This window comes from Sceloporus undulatus, chromosome 6, assembly GCF_019175285.1.
Source record: "Sceloporus undulatus isolate JIND9_A2432 ecotype Alabama chromosome 6, SceUnd_v1.1, whole genome shotgun sequence".
Taxonomy (NCBI): domain Eukaryota; kingdom Metazoa; phylum Chordata; class Lepidosauria; order Squamata; family Phrynosomatidae; genus Sceloporus; species Sceloporus undulatus.
In genome coordinates, this window is record NC_056527.1 from 146,364,509 (window position 1) to 146,385,834 (window position 21,326).

Sequence of the window (21,326 nt, forward strand, 5' to 3'; positions counted from 1 at the left end):
TTCGGCTGTGACCCCGATATTGGACCCCTTCCCTGTTGGTCCTGGCCATCTTTGGGGGGAAGAGGTTGGTTCCACCTGAGGGGCTTCAGTCCCCCCCAAGCCCCCCCTCCAAAAAGCCTACGGAGGAACAAGGCCTCCTTCTGCGCCTGCGCACAAGAGAGGGATCAAGGGGGGGGAGGGCAAGCCAGTTGGGCTTTTGACAAGTGGCCTGCTGCCGCCAAAGGTTTTGCCTTGTTTAGGTCAGACGTGGTTTCAGTGGTTTCAAATCCACGCCTGACTGCGGTTGCAAGCTGGGGCTTGCCTTAACTGTGTCTGAATCTTATTCCTGTTTCTATTGGCCCACAACAGACCCTGGCACGCCCCCTGAGCCTGGGTCTGGGGGCATCCTGTCCTTGTGGGGTGCATTGGCCTCTGGGCCTCGCCTGATAGGAAAACTGGAGGCAGGCTGGTGGTGGACGTGTGTCTGTCGCCTGCAGGGGAAAGGCAGGAGCTCTGGGGCTGGCTGGGGGCCTTGGCTTGCCTGCTTCTCCTTCTCCCTGCTCCCTCAAGGCTTCGTTGCTTTCAGAGTTAACTAACCACTCAGACCAATAAATTCCCATTGAATTCCAAGGAGAAAGCGGCTGTGGGGCTGAGGGTGGGGTGACACATGTGTGTGTGCCTGCCCTTCATCTGGGACTCACACATGTGAACATGGGCACACGTGTCCAAGGGGGTTTCCTGCCTATGAAGATGCACTGATAGAAGGGGTGGACCCTGGTTGGGCAGAACCTCCATGGGGTCCTGTCTCTCAGGGCCCAGCCCTTCCTCTGGCCTGGAATGGAAGGGGGAAGGTATCGGGGCCAGGCTCTGGGCCTTTCCTTGGCCTCACTCCTCCTGGGGCTCACTGGCTGCAGGGCGGGCAAGCCATTGCTCCCAGCCTCAGACGGCACGGCACTCTCATCAATTCCTTTCCCCTCCCCATAAGTAGTGACTGATGCAGCTTCTTTCTTTGTCTCTTCCAGAAAATAGGTTTTTCATTACTTTCTATGGTGGGTTGTACATATCGGACGTCCAGAAGGAAGATGCCTTGTCCACCTACAGGTGTATCACTAAACACAAGTACAGCGGCGAGACCCGGCAAAGCAATGGCGCCCGGCTGTCTGTCTCAGGTACCGTGGGCTTCTCTTTTCTCTGAAGCACTGAAGCTGGATCTGAGCCCTGGGGGCTTGTGTGGGTCTCCATCTTGATGCCGGGAGGCAAGGCCCGGTCCAAAGTGAGTGCAAAGGTGAATGCAGGAGGTCCTGCCTCTCTTCCCTGAGCTTTCTCATGACTGGAGGCGTCTAGAGAGAATACGCTTCAGCCCAAAGCAGCTCTCTTAGGGAAATGGGATGCCCTAACTTTATTTAGGGCATCTGAAAAGAAACCCATAAGAATAACCCAGGGTTAAATGCAGAAATTCCCCCCTATTCCCTTCTGCCCCTCTGCTGGGTAGATGGACCCTCTGCTAGAGGGACTGGGATGTTAAAAATAGCTGAGCAGAGAAGCTGGAGGAGCAAATGGGGCCACTGGGAAATGCTGGAGAGAGTGGACCATCACTCAGCGTCCAAGGAAGCCAGGAGCCAGCAAGCTTCTCAGGAGGCATTCTTGGATCAAGAGCAATCTCAGGTCCCACCTGGGGCAGAACCGACTCCAAGCATGTGCTCTAAAGTCCAGCTAACTCATTGCTCCTGTGAATGTGGGGGATCTCCCCCAGGACTCAGACCACTACTCCATTTCCATTCCATGTGTCAGCGAAGGGGGTCCCAGCTGCAGGTTGGAGGTGGCTGGAAGGGATTCCCTACCTGACCTTCCAGCATCTTGGAAATAAGAAGCTATTTAAGGAGGGTGGGGTTATGCATGGTTTTTGCATGAGATGGGTACCCTGGTTTGCAGCCCAGGAGACTGCGTAGAACAAGAATGCTGGTATGCATCCTGAGAAGTTTTTGTGCTGGGACTTATCCCCAATAAACTGAGCTCTGTTTTAGATGTTTAGTAGGAAATGGTTATTCCCCCCTCCCAACCCCTGTGCAACTCCTAAATGGGAGTTTAGACCCTGGATAGCTCCTGCAGATACAGTAGCGCCTCTCTCCCTCCTTGGCACCTGGAGCAGCCAGGGAGGTTTCTCTTCCTTGGAATGGCACTTCAGCTCTCCCATCGTCCACTCACTGGGGCAGTCAAGTGGACTTCTTCAGAAGGAGCTTGCGGAGGGGGGCACCCAGAGCAGACTTCTGAGTTGCATCCTCCCTTCTCCTCAAAGGCTCAGAAGATCCCGCATGGGTTATCATAGAGATGAACTTGCAAATGGATGCAAATCCATTGTGGGAGAGCTCAGCTGATGAGAGGAAAAGGCGATTAGGCGGGGCGGGGCGGTGGTAAATGCTTAAAAGGATTTGAGGAGGCTTTACTCAGCTTGCCAAACGCCTGCCTTCCCATGCCACAATTTGGGCTGGAGGTCCCAGGGCCTGGGTGGCCTGCACAGACCCAGGCCCCCGTCTCTCTCCTCTCAGACTCTGCAGAATCCATCCCGGCCATCCTAGATGGCTTCCAGTCCCGGGAGGCCAAGGCCGGTCAACTGGTGGAGCTGCCCTGCATCGCCTCCGGCTACCCCAACCCAGCCATCCGATGGATCAAGGACGGCCGGCCACTGCCTGCTGACAGCAGGTGGACCAAACGCCTGACCGGGCTGACAATCGGCGACCTGCGAGTGGAGGACAGCGGGCTGTACATCTGTGAAGTCACAAACACCTTTGGCTCAGCTGAGGTCACCGGGACCCTCACGGTGATAGGTAACAGGGAGAAGAGCCCGAGGTGGTGGGGGGATGTGGCCCCTGTGCCAGTGTGTGGGTTGGCCTTGCTGGCCAGAGGAGCTCATGGACAGGGAGTGGAGGGGGCAGCTGTGTCGGTCTCTCTGGCCAGTTCTTGGCCAGGCAATGGGTCTCCCTCAGAATCGCATGTGAGAGCCCAGCCCCATCACATCCTGGTTTCTTTCATTCAGCTCAGATCCAAGAGAGAGAGAGAGCTTCCTCCTGGGCAGTATTAGATGCCACCTTCCCTGCTGCAATATCCCAGGGTGCTGATGGTGCATTTGCACATGTGTGTGTGTGTGTTGTGGGGGTGAGACCTTTGACAACCTCTAACAGCACTGCCCCCCCCCCCCCGGACCACAAAGAGCATTGCTTCCTGCGTGTGCTGCTCCTTTGTTCTGGAAGAGACACCACATGAGGGGGTGCATCCTTGCCCCACACCTCTACCACTTCCCCTGTGGTATTGTAGGGGATTGGACCAGGCCTCCCGAGTCCCCTGCCCCCACAAATACCTTTCTCAGGGCCCTGCGGGGATTCAGGAGGCGCAGCGTGGGATTGTGGCGTGCAGGGAAGTTGTGTGGTACTGAAGGGGGGCTGCATGTTTCAGCCGCAGTGCGAGAGTGCTTTCACTCCCTCTGCTGACAAGTCTCTTGTCACTTGAGAGGGAAAGTGATCCACCACAGAGGTGCTGTGGGCACCTGGCACTCCGGATGGTGAGGGAGGGGGGTCCCTGAGTGTGTGGATGGATGGATGCTGACACACCTGTGTTATTGTGCAGTGACATTTCCCTTCAGATGGGCCCCACAGCACGCGTGTGTGTGCATGTGCGCTCAGGCTGACTCCCAGCCTCCATTTCTCAGCATGCTATCTCTCCTTGGCCAAAGCCCCCTCCTGCCTTGTGCCCAGGAGTCTTCTTAGCTGCCAAAGGGTTCAAACCAATGAGCCTCTGCTTTGGAGGAGGAGGGGGAACAAAGAGGTGACAACAGTGTGGCAGTGCTGACATGTGTGCAGAGGGAGGGAGAGAGAGAGAGAGATGGGATTTGGAGTGCCAGGGGCTTGGGGGTGGGGGTGAGGAAGGGGGTCTTTCCCTTGTGGGTTTTGAGGAGCATCAACTGCAGGACCATCCCTGCACACCAGCTCTTCCTTCTGCCCCCCAGCCCCAGCCCCAGAATCAAGGGAGCAGAGGAGCTGCCTCCTAGGATTGTGCCTTGGCCTGTGGACGGTGCCTGTGCATATGTGCTGGGGAACAAGACCCCATCTCTCCCTTGCCCTTTTTGCAGATCCACTGCACGTCACTCTCACGCCAAAGAAGCTGAAGACGGGCATCGGGAGCACAGTCATCCTCTCCTGTGCCCTGTCGGGCTCCCCAGAGTACGCCGTCCGCTGGTACCGCAACACGGAGTTGGTTGTGCCGGACGACTTCATCTCCCTCCGGGGCATCAACAATGAGACACTGCTCATCACTGCCGCCCAGAAGAGCCATTCGGGTGCCTACCAGTGCTTTGCCACCCGGAAGGCCCAGACGGCCCAGGACTTTGCCACCATTGTGCTGGAGGGTGAGATGGCACCTCTGGGTGGGGGCATCCGGGGCTCAGGGGTCTTTCCTGGCTGATGGGCTGCCTGGTTCTGTGTCTCCCCCCCAAAAAAAAATACATCTGAGGGCTGCATCCTGAGCCAGCTCTGTCCAGCGCAGCACCATCTCCTGGGAGCAGCAACTCTCCTTGGCTTCTTTGATGTCTAGAGGCTCCAAGGGTAGAACTGGGCCTTCTATGCCATGACGGTTGTGGAGGAGGGAGCAGTGCTGCCTTCCTCTTTGCCGTGTCATGGCATATGCCTCCGTTATGCCACATGAAACCAAAATGCTCCCTGACACTGCTCCGCCACTTTGGGACCCTTCTGATCTCTGCCCCCTGAGCCTCACAGGGGACCTACTGGGCTTCTTCAGTAGCAGAGGAAGGAGGGAGGTGGCTCAAACAGAGGTGTCCTGGGAGGCCTCCTGGGGCTTCTGGCTGCCAGCCATTGGCCCAGGATGGCTCAGTGGCGTAGAGTGCAGGATTCCTGCTCCTCAGGTTGTGCTTGGCAAGGTCCTCTGGTGTGAGGCTAGAGGTCTTTGGGAAGCTGGTCTGTCTCCCTTTCTGCCCCACCTGTGCTCCCAGGGTGGGGTTGAGGGGGTTAGGGGAAGGGCTCCCACCCCACTCCAAGCAGCTCCCAATACTGGGGAAGTGGTTTGTGGAGACACAGGCCTGCCTCAGAATTGGCCCAGGATATGGGGCAACATAGCCTTGTGGTCCTCCATGCAAAATGGGGGTTCGAGGGCCACATATTGAAACTAAGGGCTGCCCTCCTGTGTAGCTTTCTCTGGGGTGCTGCCTGTGAAAATATTTTCCTTCTTGAAGCTTCTATCGAGAACCAGACATACTCTGAATCTCTATAGAGTTCTTGTTAGTAATAGCCAACAGTTCTTATTTAACCATATTAATTCTGTATCCCCAAATCCTGCTAAGGCTATCTAATAATTTTTATGAGGATTCTGGAGCTTTTAGTTTAGTGGGGGGAAAACCCTCTCATCTGTGTGTGTGTGTGTCAGTGTGTGTGGGTGTGTGTGCACAACAGAGAATGGAAATGAAATTTAGGAAATTATGCCCAATATGGAAAAGGTGGTAAACTGGAAGTTCCCCCCTTCCTCTCCCCCTTCCAGCTGCCATAATAGTGGGGACCAGTCAGGGGCAGTGCACACATGCCCAAGTGTGTCTGGATGATGGGAGGTGCAGGACAGGCCAAAGCAATGTCCTCTGCACATAACAGGCAGTCAACTCGTGGAACTGGTGGCTTGAAAGAGGGGTTAGATATGGAGCAGATAGGAACTGCCCCTGCAGCTGGTCAGTCCGTGGGGTGGCTGCCATGGACCACGTCCTTTGTGTGCTCCTGAGCCCAGCAGCCAGGGAAAGGAGGGGTGGTGGTCTTTCTTCATACCCTGCTCTTTCTGCAAAATCAGGACTCAAGGTGCCTTACTGGTACCATATAGTTAAAACGTACAAAACATCAGCCTTCAAGTGCATAAAAATTGTCAGTAACATTTAGAATGATTTAAAACATACAGTTAAATATACTAAAAAGCAGCGCAATTGAAACAGTACAGCATCCTCTTTAAAATCCCTTTCTGTAAAACCTTCTAGTTCTCGATAAGCTTATTGTTCTTGTTGCTGCTGCTCATGCTCATTGTCTTTACAAGGAGCATCCCTGCCAGGGAAGGAAGTCTTGCTTTGAGAAAGGATGTAGTATCTTTGGGGGATTCCTTTTGGAGGGACAAGTGAAAAGACCTGGTGGGCAGGCCCCCTGACTCAGCTTGGCACCCCTTCTTTGGGTGCCAAGGGCAAGGGCCGGCTGCTGACCTAGCTCTCCTCCCCATTCTTAGACGGGACCCCCAGGATTGTCTCGTCCTTCAGTGAGAAGGTAGTGAACCCGGGGGAGCAGTTCTCCCTGATGTGTGCAGCCAAGGGGGCCCCCCCTCCCACCATCACCTGGGCCCTGGATGATGAACCCATCCAGCGCGACGGCAGCCACCGCACCAACCAGTACACTATGTCCGACGGCACCACGGTCAGCCACATGAACGTCACCAGCCCCCAGATCAAGGATGGAGGTGTCTACAGGTGCGCTGCACGGAACTCAGTGGGCAGCGCCGAATACCAAGCGCGAATAAACGTAAGAGGTGCCTGTCTACTTTTAAATATCAGAATAGGTTCTTCTTGCATTGGGGTTTGGCTCTGGTGTGGTAGAGGCTCCCTCTTTCCCGACCTGCTCTGCTCTGCTGCCCTTGTCTCCCTTCTTCCCTCCCTCCCTCCTTCCCTTTGTGGTCACTCAGCTGGGCCTGGGCCCAGGGTCAAGAGGGCCAGTGGCTGCCCTGAGGCTCAGTTGGATCAGGGAGAACCAATGCCCCTGGTAGGTGAGGAGGAGCCCAGGCAGAGACCTCCTTGGCAGGACGGTGAGGCCGTGGGGAGCTGAGAGAGAGGGGCAGTGCAGGACACACAGTCACAGTCACAGACACACACCCATTGCACCTATAACACCATGAGGCCTATAACATGAAGCCCCAAAATATTTGGCTTTGGAAGTAATTGCTTTCCACCTCACCTGTTCTGAAATAAAAGGACTGGTCAAAGGACTGGGCAGAAGTATCCAAGATACTAATTTGGGAGTGCCAGGCTTAGTGGCGGGGGTGCCCAGAAGCATTTTCAGAAACAAGTGTGGTTTATTTGGAGAAAAGTTGGTTTGGGACAGAGGCAGAAGAAAGTGAACTTGTTTCACTCTGACAGGGTTTCCCATCACATTCTTGCAAGCAAGCTAGTAAAATGTGGGCTAGACAACATAACTGTTACATGGATTTGTAATTGGTTGACCAGCAGAACCCAAAGGGTGCTGGTCAACAATGGCTCCTTTTCATCCTGGAGAGAAGTGACCAGTGGAGTGTCCAGTGGGGCTCTGTCATGGGCCCAGTGCTATTCAACATCTTTATCAATGACTTGGAGGACAAAATTGGGAGCATACTTATCAAATTTGCAGATGACAACAAATTAGGAGGAATAGCTAATACTCCTGAGGACAGGATCAAAATTCAAAATGACCTGAATAGACTAGAAAGCTGGGCCAAAGCTAACAAAATGAACTTCAACAGGGAGAAATGTAAGGTACTGCACTTAGGGTGGAAAAATGAAATGCACAGATATAGGATTATGGGGGACACCTGGATGAATGAAACTATGTGTGAAAGGGATCTGGGAGTCCAAGTAGACCATAAGTTGAACATGAGTCAACAGTGTGATGTGGCAGCTAAAAAGGCCAATGTGATTCTAGGCTGCATCAATAGAAGTATAGTGTCTAGATCAAGGGAAGTAATAGTGCCACTATATTCTGCTCTGGTCAGGTGCCACCTGGAATATTGTGTCCAGTTCTGGGCAAAACAGTTCAAAAAGGATGTTGAGAAACTGGAGTGTGTCCAAAGGAGGACAACTAAGATGGTGAAGGGTCTGGAAACCATGAAGCCCTATGAGGAGAGACTTAGGGAGCTGGGGTTTAGCCTGGAGAAGAGAAGGTTAAGAGGTGATATGATAGCCCTGTTTAAATACTTGAAGGGATGTCATATTGAGGAGGGAGCAAGCTTGTTTTCTGTTGCTCCAGAGACTGGGACCCAGAGCAATGGATGCAAGCTCCAGGAAAAGAGATTCCAGCTCAACATTAGGAAGAACTTCCTGACTGTAAGGGCTGTTTGACAGTGGAACAAACTTCCTCGGAGTGTAATGGAGTCTCCTTCCCTAGAGGTTTTTAAACAGAAGCTGGACGGCCATCTGTGAGGGATGCTTTGATTGAGATTTCCTGCATGGCAGAAAGGGATTGGACTGGATGGCCCTTACGGTCTCTTCCAACTCTATGATTCTAACCGCTGCAGGCCCCAAGAAAAATCTCCTGACTCCCGGCAGAGGCCTTCAGGGGCCCTGTCTGCAAGTGGGCTGGAAGCAGGGACTGGAGGCAGGCATGGGGCAGAGTTTGGGGGACACAACGCAGGGTTGGTCCCTTCTTTCCCTCCTTGATCCCAGCCGGCGCTCCTCTGTTCTGGGTTGCAGCCTCCATAGTGCTCCCGATCTGCCGAGGACAACTCATTCTAAGCAGTTAAGCTGGGTAATTGTGGGCTGCCCCTCCCCCCACCTGGGCAGTGGCTGGACCTCCAGAGCTAGGAGCTGCAAGAGAGGCAGAGGGGGAGTGGCCAGGCCCTTCCTTGCCTCTGACTCCAAAGTCCTCTTGGCTGGATCCCTGGGAGTTTCTGGGGAACCCGTTCACTTTCACACGGCAGTAGTGTTGTGGGGAGGGCAAGTTCATGAGCTGCAGGAGAGTTGGGACCCTGGGAGGGTAGCCAATCCTCCTCCTCCTCCTCCTCCTCCTCTTCCCTCTTCCTCTTTTGGAGCAGAGCCATTTTCTGTCTGCACCCCCTGGCTCTTTAGAGTTAACCTAGCCTGCCCCTTTCCTTCTCTCCCCCTGCCTCCTCCCCCCCAGGCCCCCCTAGCATCCGTGGGATGAAGAACATCACAGCCGTGGCCGGAAGGGACTCCTTCATCAACTGCCGGGTGATCGGCTACCCCTATTACTCTATCAAATGGTACAAGGACTCCCTCCTGCTGCCGGACAACCACCGCCAGGTGGTCTTTGAAAATGGGACACTCAAGCTAATGGATGTTCAGAAGGGGATGGACGAAGGGGAGTACCTGTGCAGTGTCCTCATCCAGCCGCAGCTGTCCATCAGCCAGAGCGTCCATGTCACTGTGAAAGGTTAGTGCCCAGGGGCCATGGAGCAAGTACGCCCGCAATCCTTGCAGCTGCCCAGCCCAGGCAAATAAAGGTCGCTCCTCTAGCACCTTGATGTGCTCCCTCTTCCTCCTCAGGCTTACCATCCAATGGATGAATGGAGGGGGGCAAGGTGGCGGGGGGGATCACTTCTTTCCCTCCCAGGCAAACTAGACCTTGAATTTCTGGGCTCCTGGCTGCTTGGGCCCCCTAGAAAAGTTCCTGGGTTGGAGAAGTTGGTTTCTTCTGAGCTTAGGTTGAACAGGGGATGCTGGACCCTGCAGTCCTATTGGTGCAGTTCTCCTTTCTTTGAGCAAGCAAAACATGGGCTTTGGCTGTGTATGTCCGCCTAGAAGGGGGAGCCCCAGGCTCTGTTTTGCAGGGGCAGAATAATCTGGAGGTAGTTCCTGGGTGGCCAGAGGCCTTGTGGGCACCCGGGGATGAGCTGGGGAAGAGAGATGCTGCCCTGCCCTGGGCATTTCTTTAACACCACTCTTTGCTATCCTGAGAGGCTTTGCCCAGAACACCAGCCTCTGAGTGTCTGGTTTGAAGAGGGCGCTGCTGTCATGGAATGAGATCGCAGGTGCCCCCTCCTTCTTCACCCTCCACCTGGGCAACCCCCCCCAATCCCAGAGTATCCCTTTCCCCAACAAGCAGCAGAGCAGAACACAGTGTAAACATGCTGTATTGAACATCTCAGTCTCGTCTTTCTTGGTGGTTTTCAGCCTGTGTAGATCTTTAAAAAATCATCCCCTCTGTGTTCCAAGCACAGGGAACATTGTAAAAGCTTCTCCTGCCCATCAATTATTCAGCCAGTGCAGGGAGTCATCAGCCCTAATGAATTACCACGGCCAGCCGGGGCACAATGGAGGCAGAGGAAGAGGAGGCAGCGGCATCAGCCCGGCTGCCCTTCTGTCCCAGAGGATTGCTGAGAGTGTGGCTGGGGCTCCATGCCACTGGCATCTTTGGGGCCAGGCAGGTAGATGGAGGGGAAGGCAAGAGTTTGGCCTTCTCTTTCCATGTGGGCCATGGCCCAGAGGTTGGAGATGGGCTGTGTGGCTGGGGAAGGGGTCTTGTGTGCATCGCCTGCCCCACTTTGGCTGATGTGCCAAGGGGGTCCCTTGGAGCAGCTGGTGGAAGTGGTGGCTCTTCCTCCAGCTCCTGTCCCGATTGCCCCATTGCTTGGGCCTGCCCCATTTGCCCCCCATGTGCCTCTCTGGGCCCTTCATTCCCCTGTTGCTCCTGCCTCCTGTTGATCCCCCGGAGGTGGGCTAAGAGCCTTTCCCAGGTGAATTGCTGCTCCAAGGGCTTCATGGCAGCGGCGGCGGCGGCAGAAGGGTTTGCCAGTCAGGGAGAGTTTGCCTGCTTCCCCTGCACAAGGCCTCTCCTCCACACAGCTGGCCCACCAGTTTTCCCCTGTTCTTGGTGGAGGGCATGGGGCTGGCAAGTGGGTCTCCCAGGTGAGGGCAGTTCTGCCCCTGTGACAGGTTGGGGGCAAGGAAGAAAATCTCTCCTCCTGGGTGTGTTTAGCAGAGGGACATTGGTGGCTGGGGCCTGGCATTATCTTTCCAGCCTGACTTGTGCACTCTCCTGATGCCTGACCTACTAAGTGAGTTTATGAAACGACAGCTGCTCACCTGCAAATGAGTCCAGAACACTCCATGTGCATCTTCACAACAGCCCTGTGGGGTGGGTACCTCTTGTTCCCACTGCTCTCCAGGAGGAGAAGGACTGAGGCTGGCCAGACAGCCCCTCCATGGGAGAGATTTTGTGGCACAGGCTGGAGTGTCCAGGGTGGACGTGGGACCATTCCTGACCCCCAACAGCTGCCCAGTGGTTCACCTCCTGGTTCCTTGCTCTGTCTGAAGCCTTCCCCTCTGCCACCCTTCCTGCTTTCTTAGCTGAGACTGTGAGGTTGGCTGGCTTGGCCCTCCGAAGGCCACCGCTGCTGCCATCCTGCCCTTTGGGGCGGCCTTGACCCATGCCCTCCTTCCCTCGGCAGTGCCTCCGCTCATCCAGCCCTTTGAGTTTCCACCGGCCTCCATTGGGCAGCTCCTCTACATCCCATGTGTGGTCTCCTCCGGTGACATGCCAATCCGCATCACCTGGAGGAAGGACGGGCAGGTGATTATCTCTGGCTCGGGTGTCACCATCGAGAGCAAGGAGTTCATGAGTTCCCTGCAGATCTCCAGTGTCTCCCTCAAGCACAATGGCAACTACACCTGCATCGCCACCAATGATGCCGCCACTGTCAGCCGCGAGCGGCAGCTCATCGTGCGAGGTCAGTGCCTCAGTGCATGTGCGCATGGGATTGCATGGGAGTATGCACCTATGCAGTGCTCATAGCCCTCCATCTCCCAAGAGAGGACCAGGGCATACAGTAGACCCACCAAAGGAAATACCCCCTTGCTGTATGGGGGGCACTGAGCTATTTTTTTAGTTAAAACATTGTGTTTATATTATTAAATATGTTATAACCGGTTATGATTACATTGTTGCACTATACATTTGCTAACAAGATCATGACAATTTGCTAAAAAAGTAACTAAAACAAAGTAATAGAAGGCTAGGCAAAGATAAAGGTAGCCCCTGGACATGAATGTCTAGTCATAACCAACCACAGGGGCTGGTGCTCATCTCTGTTCCTAAGCCAAAGAGCCAGCATTGTCCGAAGAGGGCTCCAGCGGTCCTGTGGCCAGCATGGACGCACCAAACACTGTTCTCTTCCCACTGAGAAGTGGTACCTATTTATCTACTCGCATTTGCATGCTTTTGAACTGCTAGGTTGACAGAAGCTGGCACTAGTGACAGGAGCTCACCTCATCATGCAGCACTAGGCGCTCAAACTGCCAACCTTCTTATTGTCAGGGTTGGCATCTTAACCACTAAGCCAGCGCATCCCATAGAAGGCTACCCGATTGCTAACTTGTATTGCATCCTGGCAGCCAGGGCCCCCTTCAAAGAGTAGCCCAGAGGCCAGTGAGGAGCTTCTTGAATCATGGACCCTGAGAGGAAACCCCCCCCCAAAAAAAATCTTCTCCTGCTGCTGCTCCTCCTCCTCCTCTGTGGGGTTGCTTAATCTCCCTCTAAGCCACCATCACTCCATCTTCTGGGAGCAAATTACATCCATTAATTAATTATGCATTGTGTGAAGAAGTAATCCTCTCCAGTGAAAACGATCTGGTAGTCCCAGCAGCAGGTGGCCGGGGAGGGGGGGATTGGGGCGGGTGGACTGCTTGGTCATAGCTGACCGGTCAGTCCCAGCCACTGTAGGGCATGAAAAGACTCAGTGGACAGAGATGGAAGTGAACTTTGACTCAGCTTCAGGGTGCTGGAGGCAAGTGTCCTCTCCTCGCCTCTGTGCTGCATCCTGGGCTCTGGAGGGCGGGGGCCATCCGTGCCTCCTCTGCAGCCCAATGCCAAGCCACCAGAATGGAGTGCGCTGGGACCAAGGCAGGATGGCAGCCAAGGGCTGTCCTGCCCCACAGCCTCACCTTCAGGCTCTTCCTAGTCAGACGGGGGGGGGGGGGGGGGGGGGGGCTTGCACCTTCTCCTACCCAGGAAGAAGGAAGCCACCCTCTGACCTAGCAAGCGCAGGATTTCTGCAAAGGGGTCAAGAGGTGTGGCAAGTGGACTCTGGCCTGTAGGAAATCTCTTTATGTCTTTATTTATTTATTTATACTTCCATCAATCCAATTAAACCATTACTTTTAATATATTAATAGGAACAACTGAAAACACATAAAACACAAGCCAAGAGCTGTCCAGGACTTGCTGTTTTTGTTTTTTGCTTTTTTTACAAATGGAGGCTCAGAAGCCCAAGAATCTTGAGCTCCAGGCCATTTGGGAAGCATTTACTGGGGAGGGGGTCATGAGGCAGCCCCAGATTCTTCTGTGTGGGTTCAGGGGAAGTGGGCAGTTGGGGGGGTCATAGGGGTGAAAAGGGGGCCGGGGAAGAACTGGCCATTTGGGTGCTCAGCCTTGCAGTCCCTCTCCGCAGTCCCTCCTCGCTTCGTTGTCCAGCCCAACAACCAGGATGGGATCTATGGGAAGGCAGGGGTCCTGAACTGCTCAGTGGATGGCTACCCCCCACCCAAGGTCATGTGGAAGCATGCTAAAGGTAAGTAGGACCCTCTTACTCCCCCCCATTCCATTCCCAGGGAGCCGAATCCACAGAAGCCTCTTCCCAGCTACTGGTGGCCGCTCTGGAGCAAGGCTGGGGGGCTGCGGGTGGGATTGGGCTGACCCCTCTGGGCCCAGCAGTTATGGTGGCTCTGGCCATCCAGGGCCCTGGGGGAGGCTGCTGTCCATGTGCGTGGAGACTCCTGTGGTGTTGTGGTTTGGGGGGCTGCCCCGGGCAACCAAAGCATCTGCTGAGGATTCCTCCCCCCTTTAGGAAGTGGGAACCCCCAGCAGTACCACCCTGTCCCCCTCACTGGCCGCATCCAGATCCTGCCCAACAGCTCCCTTCTCATCCGGCACGTCTTGGAGGAGGACATCGGCTATTACCTCTGCCAGGCCAGCAACGGGGTCGGGACGGACATCAGCAAGTCCATGTTCCTCACCGTGAAGAGTGAGTGTGCCCACCAGGCCTCTTTTCCTCTGGGGCAGGGGCTTCTTTGGCTGCTGTAATTGGAGTGGGGGGCTTTGGGCAAGGCACAGGTGAGGGCCCCAAGAGCAGTTACATTCTCCCTTGGAGGTGAGCTCCCAACCCCAGGAAGTTGGGGGTGGCCCAGGGACCAGGAAGACCTTTGGGGTTTCCAGTTGGCCCTCATCCCTTGGCTGTCTGGCTGTCCTGCCCCTTCCCACTCAGGCTCCTTGGAGCAGCCTTTGCATGGCTGGTTACCCCCTCCCAATCCCTCCTCCCCCCAGTAGCTGACTCTCTGGGGAGTTGCTGTTGCCCTGGGGGTGGGAGGCCAGCATGGCATCCCCCATACCTATGGCCTCCCCAGACCCTTCCCAGTTCCCTCGCAGTGGAGCCTGAGTGCCTCTCTGCTGGCTTCCGGCAGCCACACTGCAAGGAGCGGAGCCTACAAGAGATCGATTCCTATTCCTGTGGGGATCGGATTCCCTCTCATGATCAAAAAACACTTTGTCCTAAATAAAAGCAGGCAATCAATCTACATCTTGCAGCAGAAGCTGTGGGGATGGAGAGAAGGCCGGGTGGGCAGCCTCCCCTCCTCTTTCTACAGACGATCTCTCAGACCCCAGGGACTCCTGGTGGGACAGGGCTGGGCTCCTGGTGGGACTCTGCCCAGGACTCCCAACATTTGCATGGCTGTGGCTGCCCTGAGGGTGAAAGGGCCCCTGGCAGAAGGGGATGGGGCAGGGAAATGCCTTCCTGGCACTGGTCTTCTCAAGAAAAAACAGCTCACAAAGACACACCAGGTAGCTCCCAAGAAGGTCCTGGTTGGCAATGGGGTAGCCAGGTTGGGCCAAGGGGCCGACTCAGGTGGGGGCTGACAGTGCTGGGGGCAATGGCACAGTGGTGAGTAGTTGGAGGAGGGTACTGTGGCGACCCTCCATGGCTCTCAGGAACCAGATCACTTGCCAGCCCAGTCAGCTCATAGATGGGTCACAGATTCAGAGAAGATGGACCTCCTGGGCTCTTCCTCTGTCCCAGGCAGTGGGAGGCCCTGGGCTAGACTGGACTGCTATCAAGGAGGCAGCGGTCAGGTGCTGGTGGGTTGTTGCTGTCTCCCCTCCATCTCACCCAGCAGGAGGGACCCAAGGCTGGGAAGGGCCCTCAGCAGGGGCTCCGGCATCTGGGAGCATCCACAAAGAGCGATTCTTGGTGGAGGCAGCATCCTGGTTGGTGGGGCAAGATGTGGCTTTGCCTCCCCTCCCAGGGATACGGAAGCAGGAAGGAAGCAGTGCCTCCACCAGCTGTAAACCCAGCTGGGGTCTCTGTGTGGAGCAGGGGATTCAGTCTCCCAGGTGTGTGTGTGGGTGCAGGTGCACACTCTGCCCACCACTATTGCCCCACATTTGTGGAGACCCAAGAATAAGGCCTCTGGAACACTCCCCACACAAGAACTGCTCCCCTCGCTTCAGAAGTTTTCTGCTCTGCCAAGGCTTTCCAGGGTTTGCATGCAAGTTCTGTTTCTCTTAGCAGTCATTTGTTTTGGCTATTATGCAGCTTTTCTGTGTCGTCTTCCTTCTTGCCATTGGACTGTTGGAGTGGATAAACAGCCAATCTTGTAAAGTGTTGTTGTTTCCTCTGAGCCCCACAGCCGCCTGCCCATGTCTGGGGCATGGGGTGGATGGGCATCAGGGTTCACTTTGCATTTGACGGAGGGGGTCTGAGATCACTGCAGGGCTGTGCCCAGCGCAGTGGGTGCTCCCCATTTGGGCAAAGGCAGGGGCCACACTGCACCTGGACAGAAGGTGGTGCCTCTTGGCCTTCTTCCCTAAGCATAACTGATTGCTTCCTTGCAATTAGAATTAATCTCATGCTTCAGGTGAAATGCAGCTAATCAGTGTAGAGAAGGAGCTGAAATGGGTGCAATCAAATTAGCATCACAGAGCCAGCTTTGGAGGAAGCCTCCCCTCCCAGCTTGGTGCAGCTCCAGCCAGGGCTCAGCATGGAGGAACACCCAGAGCGATGACAATCCCCTTTGTGGCTGTGGCTGCCTTATCACGGCCCACCACATGGGATCAGCTTCTTGTCTGTGTCATGTTAACAAGGAGGAGAAGGAAGCGCTTGAAAGGGGAACAGCGTCTTGCATGGAGGGCAGGAAGGGAGCTTCTTCGCCAGGTGCCGTTTCCACAGATAACTGTCTCAGGAAGGCTGGACACTTGGCTGGGTGGGCACTCTGCTTGAGCCTTTGGAGAGGCAGCAGTGGACACCCCCATCTGCAGGCAAGGCGGAGGCGTTACTGGTCTGGTCTGGTCTGGGAATTCCCTCACACCCCCTCCGGATAGGAAGGATTCAAGCCCGTCTTTCTCGACTTGTTCGCTTTGGGCTCAGGGAGGGTCTTCTTGCCCATGTTGGGGTCTTGCTCCTCCTCTTGTTCTGTCATGTTTCTGTTGCCCCTCCATCAAAGCCAAAAGTGCTTTGCAAATCTTGAGTCCAGTTAGGCTGAAAGGAGCTGCCTGGAGCAAGGAGGGGTTTTGCTACTCCACCCACTGTGCAGCACTCCCCCGGCACACGTTCAGGCCCTGCAGTTCATTCTGTGCCTTCAGCTGCTTTGGGGGCCTCCCTGGGAGGGGGAGCATTGCAAGCCTTCAGGGGCCACAGCAACCGTTGCTTCCTGCATGGCCAAGGGACGAGGCAACTGCTCCCTACCAGCCCTTTCGGGTGCCTCCTCACAGGCCCATGATGGCTGCTCACACCACAGCTCTGGGAATGGTGGGAGGAGACTCTGTGGTACTTGGGGGTTCTTTGCTCTGAGCCCCATGGGAACAGTGGGGGAAGCTGCCCGTGAGCTCAGAGTGGGCTTCTTGGCCAGAGAGCAACTGGCCATCGCCCCTCCCTGCCCAGAAAGTGGGCTTTCTGACTACCCTCTCCCCAAATGAGTGTGTGTCTCCCTCCTTTTCTGCCCCTGTGTGATAGCTGCCCTTCCTCCTGTTGGGGGTGAGAAGGAGGCGGCGGAGACAGCCAGACTTCCCAGTCTGTGTATGTGACACACGCAGAGTAAAGAGAGAAAATGAGAGAGAGAGACACACAGATAGAGAGGGTGCTCCAGCAGCTGCCACACGAAGCACAGCCCGGCTTGTGGCCGTAAAATCTCCCTCTGCATTCTGCCCAGGTTCCTCCGAGTGAATTATGCAAATCTCTGATGCAAAACCATTCCTGGGCCCATCCTTGAGAGTGTAAAACCCTAGTCAATAATTCATACTTGTCTGTCTCTGGCTGCGGCTTTTCCTTCATTATAACTTGCGCCTGCTATTTGTCTTTCACATTTTATTGTATGTCCGGGTGTAATACTATGCATTATAAAATTTATCTGCTTCATTATTTTATGATCCCACATTACATAACACAAGGCTGTCCAGCCAGTTCCACCTGCTGTGCCCAATGCTCCTGCGACTGCTGGACGCTGGCAGAGGACCCATGTGGCTCTTGGCCCCCCTCCAGAGCGGGTTGGCTGGGCACTCAGGAGCCAACTGAACCCCTCCTTCCTTCCCTGCCCTCATTTTGGAATGGGGCCTGGTTGGGAGTGTTCCCTTGTGTGCATCTGAAGAGTATTTCCCCAAGACAGGGCTCGGGCAGTGGTGGCCCCATGTTTGCCATGCTTGCACTACAGCCAAATGGAGAGAGTTTATGCCGGGGCAACATGGCACTGGGCTCCCCTCGTTCCTTTACCCCCATGAGGCTGTTAGCCAGCCTCTTGTTTCAATGGCCATATGGCCCTCCTGCCTCGCCTCACCTGGGAGAACCACCCCAGAAGATCAGGGCCAGCAGGAGATGCGGGTGGGCAGCCTCCCCAGCAGGCCTTGGCCAGGGCAGGGATGCCAGCAGAGCATACTGAGAGGAGACTCAGCGAAGTGGGTTCTTCCTTGGGCCACTCAGGCTGCTGGACAGGAGAGAGGTGTGTGGCCGCTTGACTCTCTCTGTCCCCTGCAATTTGCATCTGTTAGAAACACAGCTCAGCCGCGAAATGCACCCTGGGCAAGTCACACCATCTCAGCGTCAGGAGAAGGCAATGGTAAACCTCCTCTGAAAAAATCTTGCCAAGAAATCGCCATGATAGGGTTGCCATAAGTCAAAAACAACTTGAAGTCACATAACAACAAAGATGCACACATCTTAGGCAAGGGTCACTTTTCAGCAGAGCACAAAAGACTCTTCAGCATGCTTTTGCCAGTGGAGATGGGGGTAGGGGGGTATTCCAGGTCTGCAGAAATGAGCAGAAAGGAGGACAGACCTGGTCCTGTAATATCTCCCCCCCCCCAAAAAAAAAAACCCTGTACCTGAGGGAGGATGTGAAGGTGTGCCTACCCCACACACAAGGCAGGAAGTGTCCCCTCCCTCCATGCCCGAGAGCTGGGCCAATGGAGCTGCCCTTCCTCCTCCGGTTTGCTTTGGAGCGGCGTCTCTTCTGGCTGCTCCGGCCAAGCCTTTGCTCTGCTGTTCTCAGTGTCCCTTGCTCTGTTTCCTCCCCCACCCCCCGCTGCAGTCCCGGCCATGATCACCTCCCACCCCAACACCACCATCGCCATCAAGGGCCAGGCCAAGGAGCTGAACTGCACGGCCCGCGGGGAGCGTCCCATCATCATCCGCTGGGAGAAGGGGGACACCGTCATTGACCCCGACCGCAACATCCGCTACGCCATCGCCACCAAGGACAATGGCGATGAGGTCATCTCCACCCTTAAAGTAAGAGGCTCCCCCCGAGGAAGGAAAGGGGCCCTGTAGTCCTGCCGGTGCCCACTGTGCCTGGTAATGGGGTGCCCTGGGAAGGGAAGGGGGCCAGCCGGGGGGAGGGGCTGGACCGTGCCCTTCTTCCTTGCGGTGCAAAGGCTAGTTCTTCCTCCTGCCAAGCTGGCCATGTTTGCGTGTGTGTGTGTGTATCTGTGTGTGATGGTCCTGAGGTGTCCCCTCCTCTGCAGCTCAAGCCAGCTGACCGCGGGGACTCTGTTTTCTTCTCCTGTCATGCGATCAACTCTTACGGGGAGGACAGAGGACTCATTCAGCTCACTGTCCAAGGTAGGGCATTCCCAGGGCTGTCTTGCCTTGGGCTCCATCAGTGCCTCCATGAAAATGTTCAGCTTTTGTGGAGGCTTTCCAAAGGGCAAGGGGGGCTGATGGTTCATTTCTGCAGCCGTTTCTCAGGGTTCTCATCTGGTTCCCCCCCAAACAAACAAAGCTGTTAGAATTGCAAGCCCTTCCTGCAGCCGCTCCTCAGCTTTATCTTGGTTCAGACCAAGGAGGCCGTTAGATAGGAAAGGAAGCTGAAAGGAACACTCGGTTCTGATTTCCTACCAACACTCTTTCCATGGAAAGAGTTTACTCCAGTGTAATCTAAAGAGAAAAGAAGCCTTTCCTCTCTGCATCAGACCCATCTCAGGTCCAGCCCTTAGGGGCCTTCATGTGAAGAAGCTCTGAGAAGCGGCTGCCCTTGGACAGGGAGGGGGCCCAGGGCCACTGAGCCACAGGGCCTCTCTATGCGCCCATCGAGGGGCCACTGGTTCCTTTGGAAAAGCAGCTTTTGCTTGGAGGCACCCATTGTCATCTGGCAAATTGCTCCTCGCTTTAATGTTGCGCCGTGTGAAAATGTGGGGTGGGGCCGTTTTGACTTCTCCCTCCCTGCCCCAGAGCCGCCGGACCCTCCGGAGCTGGAAATCCGAGAAGTGAAAGCTCGCAGCATGAATCTACGCTGGACTCAGAGGTTCGATGGCAATAGCATCATCACTGGCTTTGACATCGAGTACAAAAACAAGTCTGGTAAGGGACTCTGTGGAGGAAGGAGGACCCCACTTGCGAGGCAGTATCTCTGGGTGGTCTTATCAGGAGAGGGAGGGAGGGAGGGAGGGATTTTGGCTCTGTCTCTGCAAAGCTCTCTTTTTCCTCTATACATATTGTGGTGAGGGGCAGGTAAAGTTTAGAGTAGGAGGCTGTATGGTGAGTTTATGACTGTGGTGCACTTTGTGCAGAGGATTTCCTGCCTTGCAGGGTTGTTGTGAGATATGGAATAGGATGAGGATGGCAAAGTGTTCTGGCAGGAAGAGGTCTCGAGAGATGCTGCACATTAGTTGTCTCCCAGTCCCTATAGACTGTGCTGCAGCTCAGGTTTCCTGAAGTCCGGTCAGCTGTGACCACGGCTGCAGGAGCCACACAGCTCCCTTTCCTTCTCGGCCTCCAGGGCTGGCGGTGGAGGCAGTGGCAGTGGGTAGGAAAGCTGGCAGCCTTTGGAAGTGGGTGATGTATGGAAACTGCTGGTTGCCATATTTGTCAAGTGAACCTAAGATGCCTGAGAAGATCCTGGTGAAGAAGGGTGAGGACAAGTGCTCCTACCCCTCTGTGGCTGGATCCAGGCCTGGTGCCACTGATTCCAGTGAGCCTCCCATGAGTGGGGCTTGCAAGTGCTGCACCTGTTTGGCTCCTTCTCATCCCTAAATGTCAAAACAGGAGGAGGCGGGGGAGCAGGGGAAAGCCAAATGAAGGAAAGGTCTCCTGTCGGTGCTGTTGCACCAAGTGAGTCTTGGTCCTGCATGGGTTTGGGGGCAGAGGGATCGGCCTCAGAGAAAGAATCGGGGACCCCTCCATGACTGCAGCATGCTCCTCCCACGGGGTCCCTGCAGTGACTTGACCACCCCCTTTAACAAGAGTGGTGCTGGGAGGAGACCAGGGGTGGGACTCCACAGCAGACGGCACAGATGCAGGTGGTCCCTAATCTCTCAAAGGAGCTCCCCAGGAGCCAGAGGGGTCCTCAGCAGCAGAAGGAGGATTCCTCTAGAGCATGGGTCTCCTCAAGGGCAGCTGTGGCTTTTGCGCACAGCTGGTGCTGGTGCTTACTCTCCCTGAAAGGGTGTCCAGTGTGACTGTGGTGCCCATTCACCAGAGCAAGGAGTGGGATGGCACTTGCAAATGTTTATCTGCTTCAGCTGCTGGTGCCTTTGGGATGGTGGTGGTGGTGGTGGGCACCTCTCTCTGCCCTTATTTTCCCAGCAGTGCCTTCTGCAGGAGTCGGGGAGGGGGAGGAGAGGAGCACTCCATAGTTAGCTATGAGACACCCTCCTCTGTCAGCAACATCCCACTGTGGGTCTGTGTGCGAGTGATGGGACTCCACATCCCTCCTGAGCAGGCGCCTATTCCCCCCTCAGATTCCTGGGATTTTAAGCAGTCGACCCGCAACATCTCCCCGACCATCAACCAAGCCAACATCGTGGACCTCCACCCGGCCTCCGTGTACAGCATCCGCATGTACTCCTTCAACAAGATTGGCCGCAGCGAGCCCAGCAAGGAGCTGACCATCAGCACGGAGGAAGCAGGTGCCATTTGGGCCCAGGCTGCCCCTTTCCTGTTGCTTTGAGAGCCTGGGCAGGAGATCTGGAAGCAGAGGGGAGGCATTTGGGCTTTACCCCCTAGGCAGGGAAATAGGAACTAGAGCAAAGTAGTAGCACCTTTGGTTGGGGCTTATTGCATGTTGTCGCCCTTCTCCTGTTGTTTCCCCATTGGGAGACCATTTTGAAAGTGTTTCTTTTTATTGACTCAAAAATCCC

At 55.3% G+C, this 21,326-nt stretch overlaps 1 protein-coding gene across 5 annotated transcripts in view; it reads left to right on the forward strand.

Moving 5' to 3' along the window:
• The window catches only part of DSCAML1 (DS cell adhesion molecule like 1), a 106,802-nt gene that overhangs the window by 64,326 nt on the left and 21,150 nt on the right, over nt 1-21,326 (forward strand). For 3 of the 5 annotated variants that reach the window (XM_042471268.1, XM_042471270.1, XM_042471271.1), the window contains exons 3-14: nt 1,002-1,148; nt 2,526-2,804; nt 4,103-4,378; nt 6,238-6,534; nt 8,871-9,143; nt 11,161-11,439; nt 13,159-13,278; nt 13,555-13,731; nt 18,281-18,480; nt 18,714-18,810; nt 19,420-19,548; nt 20,928-21,095. In XM_042471268.1, the coding sequence (XP_042327202.1) occupies nt 1,002-1,148; nt 2,526-2,804; nt 4,103-4,378; nt 6,238-6,534; nt 8,871-9,143; nt 11,161-11,439; nt 13,159-13,278; nt 13,555-13,731; nt 18,281-18,480; nt 18,714-18,810; nt 19,420-19,548; nt 20,928-21,095 (2,442 nt within the window). Of the gene's footprint in view, nt 1-1,001; nt 1,149-2,525; nt 2,805-4,102; nt 4,379-6,237; nt 6,535-8,870; nt 9,144-11,160; nt 11,440-13,158; nt 13,279-13,554; nt 13,732-18,280; nt 18,481-18,713; nt 18,811-19,419; nt 19,549-20,927; nt 21,096-21,326 lie in introns of those variants that run through there. The other 2 variants (XM_042471269.1, XM_042471272.1) reach the window with 2 other exon arrangements.